The sequence below is a fragment of the Myxocyprinus asiaticus genome, chromosome 20, assembly GCF_019703515.2.
Source record: "Myxocyprinus asiaticus isolate MX2 ecotype Aquarium Trade chromosome 20, UBuf_Myxa_2, whole genome shotgun sequence".
Classification (NCBI taxonomy): Eukaryota; Metazoa; Chordata; class Actinopteri; order Cypriniformes; family Catostomidae; genus Myxocyprinus; species Myxocyprinus asiaticus.
Window position 1 is genome coordinate 15774151 of NC_059363.1, and position 17367 is coordinate 15791517.

General features: G+C 40.9%; 1 protein-coding gene across 8 annotated transcripts in view; it reads left to right on the top strand.

Moving 5' to 3' along the window:
* The window catches only part of birc6 (baculoviral IAP repeat containing 6), a 149578-nt gene that overhangs the window by 53319 nt on the left and 78892 nt on the right, over positions 1-17367 (top strand). For 4 of the 8 annotated variants that reach the window (XM_051646496.1, XM_051646497.1, XM_051646498.1 and 1 more), the window contains exons 36-54: positions 1247-1430; positions 1594-1794; positions 2644-2777; positions 3044-3203; positions 3579-3695; positions 3848-4005; positions 4155-4281; positions 5611-5721; positions 6590-6720; positions 6871-6998; positions 7897-8462; positions 8580-8755; positions 8906-9002; positions 9100-9294; positions 9410-9610; positions 10813-11092; positions 11506-11762; positions 14475-14583; positions 15430-15654. In XM_051646496.1, the coding sequence (XP_051502456.1) occupies positions 1247-1430; positions 1594-1794; positions 2644-2777; positions 3044-3203; positions 3579-3695; positions 3848-4005; positions 4155-4281; positions 5611-5721; positions 6590-6720; positions 6871-6998; positions 7897-8462; positions 8580-8755; positions 8906-9002; positions 9100-9294; positions 9410-9610; positions 10813-11092; positions 11506-11762; positions 14475-14583; positions 15430-15654 (3557 nt within the window). The remainder of the gene's footprint in view (positions 1-1246; positions 1431-1593; positions 1795-2643; positions 2778-3043; positions 3204-3578; positions 3696-3847; positions 4006-4154; positions 4282-5610; positions 5722-6589; positions 6721-6870; positions 6999-7896; positions 8463-8579; positions 8756-8905; positions 9003-9099; positions 9295-9409; positions 9611-10812; positions 11093-11505; positions 11763-14474; positions 14584-15429; positions 15655-17367) is intronic. The other 4 variants (XM_051646500.1, XM_051646501.1, XM_051646503.1 and 1 more) reach the window with 2 other exon arrangements.

Here is a 17367-nt window from a genome sequence, read left to right on the forward strand (position 1 = left end):
AAGGCTTTACAAATTTATGAATGACAAAAAAAATAATGTTTTAAATATAAAAAATATTTCTGAATACTTAAAATATGTCTCAATTTTTGGTCAACTTTCGTTTTGGTCAGTTTTTACATTTACACTGTTGTTTTATATTTTATAATATATATGTATTTTTATAAAAAATAAAAAATATATATTTTTTTTATATATTAAATGCATATTACTGGTAAATATATTATATAATTATATTATACAGTAGTAAAATATTTTCTTAATTTCTTCAATGTCACATGTTATTTTAATGCTCTTTGATTAAACCCACAAGCCCTTATTTCTCAAAGCAAAACCTTTGTGTTTCATAATTTCGTCACTCCACAGAAATAGAGTAAGCGTGCGTCTCCTCTTCTGTGTCACTGTGTATATGAACTCGCTATGACCAGTAACATTTGCCATTACATGATCGTTTAAAGTGAAGCCGGAGCACTTTCAAAGTTTATATTTGTTTGTTTATATTTTCGTGGAAGTTTGGCGTGAGCCTCTGCTGACGGCGCACACATCAGAGCACTTGAGAAGTGCTTCACGCGCTCTTCCGGACATGAGGTGCACTGGTTGACGTCCGCGTTGTGGCTCAGTGACGCTCGGAGTTCAACTCAATGACACTAACATGCCATTCATGGCATTTATATATTTGTTAAAATTCCCTTATTTGGGCATTAAAATGTGATTGGAATTTGAAGTGCACAATAATCGTGGTTATCTCAAATAACCGCAGTTAGATCAAATTACCACGATCAGACAATTATTTAGTAATCACGACAGGCCTACGAAGAAGCAAACTCTTGCAAGTGTAACACATGAACAGTATGATTTGGCTATTGACATTTAGGTGTACTACTGAAATTATGTAAGTTGTGTGTCTTTTTAGACTCAAAGTGCCTGAGAAAATGCATATGTGTAGCTTATTTGTTATGTGTAGCTCAATATGTGTTTGACGGCCAGTTTCGTCTCATGAAATGTCAGTTGCAAAGTAATGAATCCTGTTCTATATTTGTTGTGTCATCTCTTTGATATTTAAAAAGTAAAACATCAAAATATATCAGAATATATTATAGTCTATTATTTTCTAACAGGCTTGAAAATGTTTTGAAAATTTGACTCTATCTGGGCATTTTGTAGATCCATTTGTGATACATATATAGTATGCAATAATGTTTGGCGAAAGACCCATGCATTTACGGTTAAATCTTCTCCACCTGCTTAGGTATTGGCCAGGATAGCAAATGCCACACGGCCCACAATCCATCTGTGTGAGGTTGTTTCAGAACAGCAGCTGGAGAGATTACTGCTGTTACTAGTGGGGACGGACTTCAACCGTGGGGACATTTCCTGGGGTGGAGCCTGGGCCCAGTATTCCCTCACCTGCATGCTGCAGGATATCCTCGCAGGTGTGATTTGTTTTAAAAGTGGCAAGAATATTTTGTTTTAGAAGTTTTATTTCTTTCACATTTAGAAATGCGTATTAAGTTTTATGTAATTTTATATAGACAGACAATATTTAGAAGAAATCAAGTTGGGTTATAGCACTGATGCTGTGTGATCTGTTTGTAGGAGAACTCTTGTCTCCAGTGTGTGTGGATGGGATGGAGGGGGTGGGGGCTGATGAGGCTGGGGCCTCCTCTTCCTCTGTTGTGGTGGATTCTGATGACTCACTCCCCCAACCGACCCCCATTCCCCTGGTGGAGACAATCGATGAACCCCTAGGACCTGATATCATCACAGGTACACCTGGGATGTCCTCTGTGTTCCAAAGTGCGTTTGATAACCCTGCTCGAATAGCACTTCACCTCACATGGACCCTCAACTTTCTTAATCTGATGTTTATATATTTTATACTCTTTGAAGAGCTAATGCATATTTTGTGTTTGTTTTTTGTTTTATTTTCTTTATTAGTAAGTTTTACGGTGATAAAATGCAGGGGACAGGGGGTTGGAACAGTGCATTTGAATTGACTCTCAAGTTTGGCTCTAAATGTTTAAAACCTTGTCATAATAGTAAAGAGGCTGACTACCACACCTGGAGTCGCAAGTTCGAATCCAGGGCGTGCTGAGTGACTCCAGTCAGGCTTCCTAAGCAACCAGTTGGCCCGGTGGATAGAGTCACGTTGGGTTAACCTCCTCGTGGTCGCTATAATGTGGTACTCACTCTCGGTGGGGTGCGTGGCGAGTTGTGCGTGGATGCCGTGGAGAATAGCGTGAGCCTCCACATGCGCTCAACAAGCCACGTGATAAAATGTGCAGACTGACAGTCTCAGACAAGGAGGCAACTGAGATTCGTCCTCCGCCACCCATATTGGGGCGAGTCACTATGCCACCACGAGGACTTGGAGCGCATTGGGAATTGGGCATTCCAAATTGGGGAGAAAAAAAGAAAAACACAAAACCTTGTCATAATACGCTAAATCAACATTTATCGATCAGTGCATTAGATCAATGTGTAACCAGCTGCTTTAATTCAAAATGGGTAAACGATCCACTGTTTGGACCCTCTGTCCGTCAGAGAGGAGTTTGACTACCTGTCTTCCTGAAGAAGGCTGTCTTTGTAGTTGCTTCTCTTGGTACACTGCTCTTGCAATATTAAAAGTCTTTTCATTGCCCAAAGGTGCTCCACCACTGTCATCATTGGAAAAAGATAAAGACATAGACTTTGACTTGCTACAGGACTTGATGGATGTTGATATTGATCCTTTAGATATTGATTTGGAAAAAGATCCACTCGCCGCCAAAGTTTTTAAGGTATAGACCTCTTCCTCTGCTTTCCTATTACTGCATGTATTCTGTCTTCCACCCCAGACAGAAATCTGAGATCAACATTTTAAGCAGTATCTTAATGATTTATTGTAGTATTTGGAACTGATTTAAACTAACACTCTTGTCTGGGTTGTTGGTCTATTTTTAACCCCTTTCCACAGTGACGTATCTTTATTTTATTTTTTTCACATAGATGAGTGTCTGAGGTCTTTTGTTGTTGTTTTTTTTTTTTTACCTGTTCTCTCTTGCAGCCAATCAGCAGTACCTGGTATGATTACTGGGGTGCTGATTATGGATCGTACAGCTATAACCCCTACACAGGGGGAATGGGCATACCCGTGTCCAAACCCCCTGCAGCCGCTGTGGCAGAGAAGCCTGGATCTCAGAGCCTCTCAGTGTCTGTGTCTCAAGGTGAGAAACATCAGAAAATAAATGATTGAAACAAAAGAAATTAGAGGGCTCAACAATAAGGAATTTTTTTATGCTGCCCCATCCAGTCTGGTGATTTAAATTTGTACTTTCACTGCCAAAATATTCAGTGGTCCCACATCAAAAATGAATGCATCTTTGAATTAAAATTGGCTAAATGTTTTTATATGTGTTAGGACAAACGTGAAACAATTTAAAAAAAATTTTTTTTTTTTAACTTGCAACAATAGTTGGCCTAAAAAGGGCAAGTAAACATTTCATCAAATGGCCCAAAACACTCTCACTCTGGTCCCAGGCCATCGTATCTTTAAGCCCTGAATTATGATATGTGTTCAAGTGCCATTATTTGTGCCACAGCTTTGGATGCTCGGCTGGAGGTGGGATTAGAACAGCAGGCTGAGCTTATGCTGAAGATGATGGCCACACTGGAGGCAGATGCCATAATACAGGCATTAACATCCACTTCCCCTTCAGGTACACACAAACGCAAGACTTAATTCTGATAGCCCTAACACCCACCTGACCTTGAAGTAAACACACAGATGCAAACATGCAGATGCAGTTTGTACAGTATTTGTGTGCTAATTATGTTCTTTTTATAATCATTGCTCCTGTGAATCTCTCAGTGGCCCAGTCTGCAAATGGGACAGATGACTCTCTCTTGCATGTAGGGTTCCACAACTCTTCCCCAGGCAGCAGTCTGATGGTACAGCCCTCTTCCATCCCCATGTTGAGCACCTGCTTCAACAAACTCTTCTCTTTGTTGCAAGTTCACCACGTACAGGTACACACGTTCGTTTTTGTCATGTACACCTGAGTTTTACAATACAGTATGACTTTTCAAAGCACTTTGGGAGTCACAGCTTATTGGATCATACCACCTTTCTTAGAAGACCAATTTATTTGACACTCTCTCTTTGTTTTTCTCTGTAGTTGGAGTCATTGCTGCAGCTGTGGTTGACACTGAGTTTGAGTTCATGCTCTGGAGGGTCAGATGAGAGTGGCTCCGACATTTTCCTTTTCAATGCCAGCCGAGTACCCACAATCCCCCTTAACCATGGTGTGACATCCACCAACAGATTGATAGAGCACTCAATATAATTAACCCTGAAGTTTCAGCTGCCTTTGACCCTTTTGCTTTGAGAGTGATATCTTATTCTTTGATTAACCTAAATGATTGAGAATTTGGTGTTATTGTATTACCACTTAGGACACAACAGCCATATATTTGATCTTTGATCGAAATTAAAGTCGTACTGTCGATAGATAATGTTTGTAATCTAAATAATTACTTGATGTGCTGATTAATTTAATCACAATCGCATATCAATATTTCCTGGAAAGGCCCCCAAATAAAGATAATTTTGTATATAATAATTAAAAATGTAATATAAAATATAGTTCAGATTCTAATACGTTAAAACGGAGAGCCTTAAAATAACGTAATTTAGGACAGAAACTTTTTGCTATTGTACTGTATAATATAATAATATAATACACAGTTGAAGTCTGAAGTTTACATACACTTAGGTTGAAGTCTTTAGAACTCATTTTTTAGTCTCTCCACAGATTTCATATATTCACATAAACTATAGTTTTGGCAAATCGTTTAGGACATCTACTTTGTGCACAACATGAGGAATTTTTCCAACAACTGTTTACAGACAGATTGTTTCACTTTTAATTGACTATATCACAATTCCAGTGGGTCAGAAGTTTACAAACAATAAGTTAACTGTGCCTTTAAGCAGCTTGGAAAATTCCATTAAATTATGTCAAGCCTAATTTAGCTTCTGATAGGCTAAAACAGACAATTAATCGTCATAATTGCAATAATATTTTGACAATCATAAGCCAAATGTCATAATTGTGACAGCCCTAGTGTCAAGTTAAATGTAGTTTGAAACTTTAAAAAAAGCACGTCTCGAGATATCAAAATTCTGTTGTGCTTGGTCCAGCTGTAATTAAACATTAAAGTGTGTCTGTGGAAGTCTGTACTGCCTGTTTGTTGCTTTCACGAGGTTAATTGCCTCTACTACTACAGACTCACTAAAACAAAAGGTGGTACACCAAAGCTGAACTGCTCTGATGGTAGGAACATTCCTTATTACAGAATTTATGCAGTGGTCGGGGGCATGATTAATTACGTTAATTTTTTTAATGCATTATTTTTCATAAAATTTGCGCACTACATTAATGCGTTAAATCGACATTCCTGTTCTATAGGTGTTATTTTAACTTGAGTGAGCATTGACTGGGGCATCTCAAATTTCTCGACCAATCAGATCATTCCTTTTCTTCTAGTCTCTGTATTTTGCTTTGAAAGAAGCATGTTGTTTGGCCAGATTGTTAGTTCAGTGTGTATTTGACTAGTGTTTGTCTCTGTCAGCCTCCATCAGTAGCTTCCTGTCAGTGCTGGCCTGGTACCCAAACACCTCTCTGAGAACATGGTGTCTCGTCCTGCACAGTCTGACCCTCATGACCAACATGCCTGCCAGTGGTAAGTATCTGTCAGGCAGTGTCTGTGTGTTTTTGTTTTTTTATACCTCTGGTGAGTTTCTGTACTCATTTAAGTGTGTGAGCAGTTTTCTCAGGGAGGCCATGGCTCTGCCCTGCATTTATATATATGTGTGTGTGTGTTTCTATATGTGTGCTGCAATGATGGGGTTTCTCTGGAGAAAATCCAGTCAGATCAGCAAATCTGAATGTGTTGTCCCTCTGCAACCTGATTATAAAAGCAAACAGTCTAGTGATCCACTTTCAAAGTAACTGCACTGAAAATGACCACTGGTGACTGTCTGCACTGATACATGATATGATTTGCACCGATTACATGATATGAAGTGTGTTGATATATTTAAATCATCAAACACAAAAACGTAATAATGGCATGTCTGTACATTCTTTGCTAAATTTGGGGACAAAATTGTATGTACACACATGCCGTTTTGAGCTCTGGAAAGACGTTTCTTCAGTGTTTTATGGTGAGACTTAAAAGCAGCTCTGAGCTTTGCAAAATTGGCCCCAAAAAGTGAGCTAAATCCCCTTTAGAAAACCAGTCCATAAGAAGATGTTTTGTAAAATTCTAAGAATGCAAAAGGTTTTCTTTTTGGGGCGAGAGAGTGAGTCAGGCTTTTTGTCTGTAGTAATTATAATTGGCTTTATATAAGAACTATATAAGTCTATTAAGCATAAAGTAAACGTGTAGCTCTAGAATGCCAAGGTCATGGCTTCGATTCCTAGGGAACATTTGTACTGATGTACTTATAAAAAATGCATGCCTTGAATGCACTGTAAGTCACTTTGGATAAAAGCTTCTGCCAAATGCATAACTGTAATGTAAGTTTGTGTGTATGTTATATCCGTAGCCTCCAGCAGTGGGATTGGTGTACAGGAGAGCACGGCCCAGCAGATGGTGTCTGACCCCACTCTTGTCCACGTGCTTGTGCGCTTCCTGTCTGGAGGAAACCCTCACGGCACCAGCCAGCACAGCTCACATGTACTGTTACTTCCTCAGGAAACATATACTCGTGACCTGAAAATTGCTACAGTACACAGTGATATATTTGGAAAATGCCTCTTACGCTCTCTCTCTATTTCTTTTTCTCATCCTCTCTTTCGCTCTGTCTCCTTTTTCCTGTCCTTCCAGGTCGGTCCCACTGCAACACAAGCCTTGCAGGAGTTTTTAACCAGGTTGCAGGTGCATCTGTCCTCCACATGTCCACAGATGTTCAGCGAATTTCTGCTCAAGCTGTTGCACATCCTGTCCACAGAGAGGTAGTTAATTAACTAACCATTTATGCCATCAAACTGATGCTTGTCAGTAATTTATGATGATTTTATTCATTTCATTTTAGTACTACATTTGTTAACAGAATTTTTATTTTGACCTCGATTAGTGAATTAAGGAAATAAAAATGGGTTTGGTAGTTGATAAAGTTGTCATTCAATTCTGTCATCATTTACTCATGTCATTCAAATCTCATATACATTTCTTTCTTCAGATAGACACATTAGATGTTACACCCTGTCTACACTGGGCTCGTCTGTTGGTGCGACATGATAGGCTGTATAGGCTTGAGGCTGTTTACACTGGATTCGTCACTGCATACTTTCTAAACTGTTTATTTGTCTTGTTGGCAGGAGTAGCGCCTGCACATGCAGCCCAAAATGGAAAGGAATATCCATTTACTGTCTGTGTGATGTGCCGCAACAGACGCTTTAAGTGTAGACCGCTTCATTGATTATAATGAGATCTATTTGCTTTTGACGTGACGCATCGTGTCGCTCACGTCCGGTGTAGACAGGGTGTTAGGCGGAATGTTCACTCTGTTCTTTTCATGCATTATTGAAAAAACCATAAAGGAATTCCATGCAACATTTTAATTCAAGTCTTATGAAGCCTAACGATAGCGTTGTGTGACGATCAGAAGAAAATATTTGCTAAAAATCATCCCCTCTGTCAAATCTCTCAAATCTTTTTGCTTAAAATCAAGGACGACTCTTCGCACCTGGTTTGATGTCAGTAATGCCAAACACCATTGGTGTCTTGCAACCTATTCTGAACTTTAATATTGAAATGATGGTGACTGAATGATGAGGGAATTTTCATTTTTGGGTGAACAATTCCTTGGTTTTTGTACTACAAAATTTCTATCATCTTCTCTGCCTACAGGGGTCCATTACAGTCTGGTCAGGGTCCATTAGATGCCCAGGTGAAGCTTTTAGAATTCACTCTTGAACAAAACTTTGAGGTGGTTTCTGTGACCACCATCTTGGCTGTCATCGAGTCCATTACCTTCCTGGTTCACCACTACATCACGTGTTCAGATAAGGTGGTCTCACGCAGTGGTTCGGACAGCTCGGTGGGCGCCCGCGCCTGTTTCGGAGGCCTCTTTGCCAACATCATCCGGCCTGGTGATGCCAAGACCGTGTGCGGAGAGACAACACGTGATCAGCTGATGTTTGACCTACTGAAGCTGGTCAACGCCCTGGTGATGCTTCCCCTTTCAGGCGATCGGGAGTACAGTGGAAGGCTGCCCCCAGCCGGCGGAGCCACTGACAGCGTTTCGGATGAAGAAAAGGTGTGCGGAAGCAAAGAGGGAGGGGCAGCGGGTGCTGCGCAGCACCAAGGACCGGCTGCGGGTGTGGCAGACCTGGTTTTGGCCAATCAGCAGATCATGAGTCAGATCTTGTCTGCTCTGGGACAATGCAACAGCAGTGCCATGGCCATGATCATTGGTACACAAAATTTGCATTATATTCTGTGATTGAGAGATTACATTTTAATAATAAAGACTTTTTATGCAAATAGTCTTACTGTTATTGATAGAAAAAAATTATCTCCGTGTCCAAAAGGTGCAAGTGGCCTCCATCTAACCAAACATGAGAACTTCCATGGTGGGTTGGATGCCATATCTGTGGGTGATGGCCTCTTCACTATCCTGACCACTCTGAGTAAAAAAGCCACGTCAGTCCAGGTCATGCTGCAGCCCATCCTCACCTACATGGCCTGTGGGTATATGGGCCGACAGGTAAGGCTCCAAGTGAACATCGCTACAGTATTTAAGACAGAGAAGTCTTATTGTGCATGCTTTCCGTGCCATGTGTTCAGCAGTAAATGAGCTATGAATTTGAAATGAACTCTTCTTTTGTCTTGATAATAAGCATTAATTATTCTATAGGGTTCTCTGTCCACTTGCCAGCTCTCTGAGCCTTTACTGTGGTTTATCCTGAGAGTGCTTGACACCAGCGAGTCCTTGAAAGCCTTCCATGATATGGGTATGCAAATACGCATACGTAAATACACTCTTAAGGAGCTGAAGCTGTTTGTTCAAAATGGACTTGGTCTCTTGTGTGTGTGTGTGTGTGTGTGTAGGTGGCGTGCAGCTTATCTGTAATAACATGGTCACCAGCACCCGAGCCATCGTAAACACTGCCCGTAGCATGGTCTCCACCATCATGAAGTTCCTGGACTCTGGACCAGGCAAAGCAGCCGATGGCAGCCTGAAATCACGAGTGCTCACCTCAGAACCAGACAATGCAGAAGGACTGCACAACTTTGCCCCTCTTGGTACAGCAAGCGTGCTTAATTATGATATGAAATCGCACAGGTGGTTTGTTGGATATGAGTTTGTGTATCTTTTTGGAAAGCTGTTCTTTTGAAGTACGCATTTGCTTCCCCGCAGGCACCATCACCTCCAGCAGTCCCACGGCACAGCCAGCTGAAGTGCTTCTGCAGGCCACACCCCCACATCGACGGGCGCGTTCTGCGGCTTGGTCCTACATCTTCCTACCTGAAGAAGCCTGGTGTGACCTCACAATCCACCTGCCCGCTGCCGTTCTGCTCAAAGAGATTCACATACAGCCACACCTGGCATCACTTGCCAGTGAGTGTACATATGCTTTGTTTCTATTGTTGATATGTTGAGCTTTTTAGTCCCTCCAAAATAGTCCTACTGCATATAGCTATATAAAAAAATTCTGATTGGACGTGATATATACACACACACACACACACACACAGTATATACTCTATATATACACACACATATATTTATATATATGTGCTCTCAAAACAGCCTCAATTCTTCGTGGCATGGTTTCCACAAGATGTTGGAAACATTCCATTGATATTCTGGTCCATGTTGACATGATTGCATCACGCAATTTCTGCAGATTTGTCAGCTGCACATTCATGCTGTGCATCTCCCATTCTACCACATCCCAAAGGTGTTCTGTTGGATTCAGATCCAGTGACTGGGAAGGCCACTGAAGAACAGTGAACTCATGTTCATGAAACCAGTTTGACATGACTTTTGCTTTGTGACATGGTGCATTATCATGCTGGAAATAGCCATTAGAAGATGGGTAAATTGTGGCCATGAAGGGATGCACATGGTCAGCAACAATGCTCAAATAGGCTGTGGCATTCAAGCAATTATTGATTGGTATTAATGGGCCCAAACTGTGCCAAGAAAACATTCCTTACACCACTGCCACCAGCCTGGACTGTTGTCACAAGGCATGTTGGATCCATTGATTCATGCTGTTGGCGCCAAATTCTGACCCTACCATCTGTGTGCCTCAGCAGAAATCGAGATTTATCAGACCAGTCTACGTTTTTCCAGTCTTCAGCTGTCCAGATTTGGTAAGCCTGTGCCCACTGCAGCCTCAGCTTTCTGTTTTTGGCTGACAGAAATGGAAATCGACGTGGTCTTCTGCTGTTTTAGCCCATCCGCCTCGAGGTTTGACGTGTTGTGCATTCTGAGATGCTATTCTGCTCACTAAAATTGTACAGAGTGGTTATGAGTTACCCAGACCAGCCCGTCTGGCACCAGCAATCATGCCACAGTCGAAATCACTGAGATCATATTTTTTCCCATTCTGATGGTTGATGTGAACATCAGCTGAAGCTCCTGACCCGTATCTGCATGATTTTATGCATTGCACTGATGCCACCTGATTGGCTGATTAGATAATAACATGAATAAGTAGGTGTACAGGTGTTCCTAATAAAGTGCTCAGTGAGTGTATATCTTATACAAATTAAATGGTTCTGTTCTTTCTCTTCTCCCTACAACCTTCCAAGCATGTCCATCCTCAGTGTCTGTGGAGATCAGTGCAGACGGTGTGAACATGCTCCCCCTGTCAACTCCAGTCTTCACCAGCGGTCTCACCTATATTAAGTTCCAGCTGGTAAAGGCAGAGGTGGCGTCTGCCGTGTGTCTGAGGCTGCACAGACCGCGGGATGCCAGCACGCTGGGCCTCTCGCAGATTAAACTACTGGGCCTGACTGCTTTCGGAAACACTTCCTCTGCCACCGTAAACAACCCCTTTCTGCCTTCTGAGGACCAGGTGTCCAAAACCAGGTATCACAAAGTAGTGGAGCTGCTTTTATTTCCCTAATTAAAGTTGTCATTAAATCAAAATTGACCCCATTTATGCATGTTCCTAGTCTAATTGTGAATAAATAATCTGTATATGTAGCCTTTAGCTAAAATGTAATAACTTGGTCTTCCTCTGAAACTGCTTTTATTTTCCACTAGCGTCACATAGCTAAAGTTAACCAATAGCCACACAGCTAATTAGATATTGTTTTAGCAAACCATTCTTGTGTGGAACACCCACTTTTCACAATCCAATCAATTCCAAATGGTTAAAGCTCCAACCCTACATTATTTTCTCACATTGTATCACATTGCATATGTAAAAATGTGTTGCGAATGAGGATTTAAGGCTGCATCAATCATAATCCAATTCTCCCTCTGAATTTCTCTCTCAGTATTGGTTGGTTACGGTTGCTACATCATTGCCTGACTCACGTTTCTGATCTGGAGGCCATGATGGCTAGTGCTGCTGCTCCCACTGCCAATCTCCTGCAGACCTGTGCAGCCCTCCTCATGTCTCCTTACTGTGGCATGCACTCGCCCAACATCGAGGCAGTGCTGGTGAAGATTGGCCTACAGTCCACACGCATAGGCCTCAAACTCATTGACATTCTGCTGCGCAACTGTGCTGCATCTGGCACCGACCTGGCCAGTAAGGACCCACTCTTTCATCACCCATTCAGTTCCTTACAGATCACAAAGCTCAAGATCTGCCCACTAAAAAGTTTAAGCACCATTCTTGTTGAAAAGCAAGGAAGGAAATGCATTTTATTTATTTTATATGTAAAAGATGAATTGGCAAGTAAATTAAGTGTAAATGAATGTCGGGGAGACTCTGTGGCTTTATCTTCTATGTTCAGGCTACTTTGACTGCTGAGAGAAGAGGGCATTTAGTTCAGAGACAGGGCTCGACAATAAGGACTGCCCGATGGCCCGGGGCCAGTGTGAGAGAGATTCGGGCCAGTTGCTAGAACTGTCACTTGCCCGATCGGGCCAGTGCTGCATTTATAACATTAGTGCAAGCAAACAACAAGTGACAGAGCACAAAAATTACACAGAGCGAACGAAGTCTTCTAACCGAGGAGCGAGTGCGAGTATATTTATCTCACAAAGATGCGCAAGCGCATAATATACTGGACGCGCCAAGGCACAGTCATGTGCATGCACAAGATTGTGCAGACACCGAGCGCACTCTCCTAGCACTGTCCTCGCTCTTTTCCAAGTGTCTTAACAGCAGTTATTACCAATGTGTAGAAAATACAAGGAAAAAAAAAAACAACTTAATGAATTTTGTAGTGGGATTTAACATCTTGTGCAACATTTTAAGTATCCCCGCACATTCCCCACATTTTTCGTTTTTACATGTTGGTGAAAAGCAGTAATCCACACATTGGAACACAAAAAATCAACAGTTTCATTCTATAGGACTGAAAATCCATGTCTCTCCGTTAGGGATGCGCATCTCCATAACTTAGGCCGATGCAATACGCATCTCGATGCATAGCCAACGATATGATACATTAAAGATACATATAAAGCAGCTTGCGGTACGATTCACCCCATTACAATGCAGTGCGATCCGATTTGGATTCAACACAATGCGATTCAATGCAATACGATGCAATGGAAAAAAAATATGATGCTATGCAGTTCAATATGGTACAGGTAGTTTGCTTTTATTTAGGGTTTTATCAAAATTTCCATCTCTCTTATAAAACCCAAAGTGTTTCTAAACATTGGATTTGTAATTATTTGGTGGAAGATGCAGCTCTTCCTCTGCCATGTTAATCTGTATTCTATTTGACTCTCAGGACACGCCTTGGTCTCTGAAGTGTTGTGATACGTCATATACACGTAGCAGCAGTGGTGATGAGAGAACGCGCTTGAGAAACAGTTTAGAGAGGAGAAATCAATCTACATATAAAATATTGGTCACAAATTATTGGTCGCCTTCTAAATAATAAACGTATAGTGCATCTACTAATAATTATATATAAATAAATCATTTTTTACCGATGCAGATATGTTAGAAACGATGCATCGCGATACAAATGCCAACTTGTATCCGATGCACACTTTTTTAAATCGATGCATCGCATCGTTAACTTTTATGCCTTTACACCGATGCGAATCAGTTAATCTTACCATCCCTACTCTCCCTGCATGTCTCATCATCATCTCTCTCCATGCAGCGTAGACTGTTTAACGTGCATGTGCTCTCGTTAAGGGACAGAGCGCTAGTTTTATTCCCACTGTAAAAAAACGAACACATTTTCTCTCATTAATTCGCCTTTAGAGATGAAGCGCCGAATGAGACGTAATAAACTTTGTTAAACCCCAGTTATACACGTGTCTGGAAATCACGAGCTGCTCAATATCCAAAATGTAAGTATAGATTTAATTAGGTTAGTTTCAAAATGTTATTATTAATTCGACATTATAATGGCATTTGATATGAAAAGAAACAAAATCACTATGGCTATTAGGCTATTATTATCAGAGCTGTTCAGCTGCAGGGTGAAGATGAATATTTGAAACAGTCTTCTTCATATCATCCTCATAAAACACCTCTTACATGTCTAATTTCTGGACCGTACAGGTATTTTTGTTTTTGTGCTTTGTGCATCAATCAGTGTTGGTCTTTAGGTTGTCTGATTTCATGTTATATACACATTCTTAATTCACAGATTAGGCCTAATATCTCCCTAATGTATATTACACTTCACAACCGATTTGGTAGCAAGTCTCTTCTCAGGGATTCATATGTTTATTACATTCAGCCAATAATCACATCTTTAACTCCGTGATTAAATCTTTGATCCTGTGTGTGAATACACTACACATGACCAAAAGCTGCATGACCGCATGACTAAACGGGTGACCGAAAACCCATCATCTGCACGACAGAACTCTTCACTTAAAAACTTGTGTAAATGGCAGGACGGCTGAGGTTAATATGATGTATTTATGAATTTATATCTGTAAAGCACTTATATGGGATTACATAAGGCGTAAATCATATCTTGCAAATTATAAATATGATTCAGTTTGGGGGGACATTGTCTTAAAAACATAATATATCTAAAAAAATAATTATCTTTGGACACATTTTTGAAACCATGATGTTAAAAACAGCTATTTATCATTTTTGTGTTGGGGCCAGTGAAAATTTTGGCAGGGCCAGCAAAAATCTGAAGCACTGGCCCAACCGGGCCAGTAGAAAAAATCCTTAGCGTTGAGCCCTGAGAGATCAATGTTTTTGACTGGTCATCATGATTGTGTTTCTCTGCTGTATCACCTTGGTTGTCATGAAATTGTTTTGTTCTCCTTTGTATCTGATTGGTGGTCATGTCATTCATTGTAGATTTGAACAGCCCACTGCTGTTTGGGAGGTTAAATGGCCTGTCGTCAGACTCCACCATAGACATCCTCTACCAGCTGGGCACCACTCAGGACCCTGGCACCAAAGACAGGTCAGTGGTTTCCTACAGAACTCACGAAGCTCCACAAAAAGAGCAAAAATCTCATTTAGAATCTAATTTAGAATACTGTCAGAGGGCAGCGCAATCTGTATCTCCTTCTAGAATTAATTATGGATGTTTATTCTTTACATGAGTGGTTGTCAAAATTCTCAGTCCAAGAACAACATCTGATCAGATAAGACCATCCAAGTCACCTCAAGTCACTCACCACCTAGTCACTACCTATTTGTGCCCGCTTTGCCAATGTAAGAACGTAGACTATGCATTTGTGAGTCTGATTTTTGTATTATTATAAAAAATAAAAAAATTCTCCCCTTTTTCTCCAATTTGGAATTCCCAATGCGCTCTTAAATCCTCATGGTGACGTAGTGACTCGCCTCAATCCGGGTGGCAGAGGACGAATCTCAGGTGCCTCTGCATCTGAGACTGCCAATCCATGCATCTTATCACGTGGCTTGTTGCGGAGCCCATGCTATTCTCCACGGCATCCACGCACAACTCACCACATGCCCTACTGATAGCGAGAACCACCCATTATAGCAACCATGAGGAGGTTACCACATGTGACTCTAACCTCCCTAGCAACCAGGCCAATTTGGTTGCTTAGGAGACCTGGCTGGAGTCAGTTAGCATGCCCTGGATTCGAACTCATGACTCCAGGGGTTGTAGTCAGCGTCAGTACTCGCTGAGCTACCCAAGCCCCATTTATCATTATTATTGTACATTTCCAAAGCTCTGATATTGTGCTGGCCTATCTTTATTATACTTGTACTTGTTTCCCTTTTCAGATCATACACATTTTTTTGGTTGTTGAGATATTGTTTGTGTGTGTTTTAGAATACAAGCTCTGCTGCAGTGGGTGTACGACTCCTCCCGTGTGGCTGCCCTGAAGCAGAGTTCTCCATCCTTTTACGTTGGTTCGAGTGTCCCGCCTGTACGGGAGTATGGTCTACTCATGCCATCCCCGTCGCACCTGCACTGCGTGGCATCCATCTTATGGCACAGTTATGAGCTGCCTGTGGACTACGACTTGCCTGGACTGCTCAACAGAGAGCTTTTTGAGTGAGTACACACACAAGCACTTACATGTTCTCCGTAGTCTCTAAATACAAAATGTTCCTCGGTAAGTAAGAGTTTTGGATGAGTGTGTGTTTATGCCCGAGGTGTGTTTTAGGGCTCTCTATTGGGAGAGGCTGAGAGAACACACTCCAATTTTTTTATTTTTTCCTTCTCCATATTTCATTCCTGTTTTCAGGTATGAATACTTAATGCTTATGGAGTAGAACAAAGAAAAACTACCTCCACTTTCTACGTGGAGCAAATAAAACACCAGCAGTCCCTAACACCAAAGATTTTGTGCATCAGTAAATCATGAGGCTGTTTTTAGGACACCTGAACTATTAAAGAGCTCATGAAATAACAATTTAAGTTTGTGGCTTAAAGTCCATGTCTAATAGCTTTGAAGTCTTCTATATTCAAGTAGACTCCTAAAAGTTGACCAAATTAAACTTCATCAGTTATATGCATTTAAAGTGTACTTTAAATGTTAAATTACTTGTTTGAGCATCCCGACCAGCCAAACTCGGCAACATTGGCACAATCATTCAATGAGTGATTTTGGGGCGGCACTATCTGTTTGTACAACCAATAGAAGACTGGGAGAGTTAAATCAATAATTTTTTTGCAATTGCATTTTGTGAAACTTGTGGCGCTGATATTAAACACTTAAGTTTCAGATCTAACAGATCTAAAACACCTCCTGCTTCTGACTAGCGATGGGCTTTTTTTTGAGACATTTTGTAGTCGAGTACTCTAACCCGTAAAAAAAACAAGTACCCAAATACACTTAAAGAAAAAAATGAACAAAATGCATTAAAAAAGTAAAAAAAAAACCAAACATTTGCTCTCAACCAGAGCTTACATAGAAAGGGTAATGCTCATACAATACATAAACTCTGAGTCTACAAAAATGCTGTCCTGTCACATTTTTATAATTTCATATTATTATTCAGAAAAACAAGTGGCGAAAGTTGGCTTTTATAAAATGCACTCTGCTGTGTGATATTTCACACTCATACACATACTGGTCTGATCAGCTTCCAAGTTCGCTTAGCATTTTTTCCACAATAAAAGTAGATCCTCGTCTGTTGGTTGGCATGCCTAGTAAATTCAATAAGGACCAAAATATTACAAGTATTGCCTTGTAATTTAGCATGGCTTTGCTTTAGAAGTACAGACGCCACGATGTATCTTCTCAACCAACATCTCAACAACACCTATCCACAGCGCCCCCAATGGAATCAATTGTAACTGCATGAGAGATTCAAAGGGAAAACAGTGTATTTAGCCCTGCTCGCGGCAGGGAAATGTAGGTAGGTATAGCCAAAGCCCTTCTGAGAGGGAACGTAGCCGTTCCACAGACATTCTATGGCGGTACACTGGCGAGGAAACAAGAGGCCATTCTTTTTGAATAGATGTCTGTTGAAGAGATGCTTCACAAAGCTGAGTAAACAGCTCATCATTTAACGAATTAACTGCCTGTCCGCTAATCTTCAAAACGTTTTACACTAAACAATCCATTTGGAGTGAACTATGTGTGAAGCTTACTATTATAAAATTGCTGTTTTATAAGAGAAATCATGGACGATTTTACGACCGGAAGGTGTCATTTTACGGCTCTCCCCATTCATTTGTACAGCATCAGCAAACTGTCATAAAATGCTAGTGGACCGTTACAGCCATTATGCTCTCTCCAATGACAGAACCGCAAAGGTT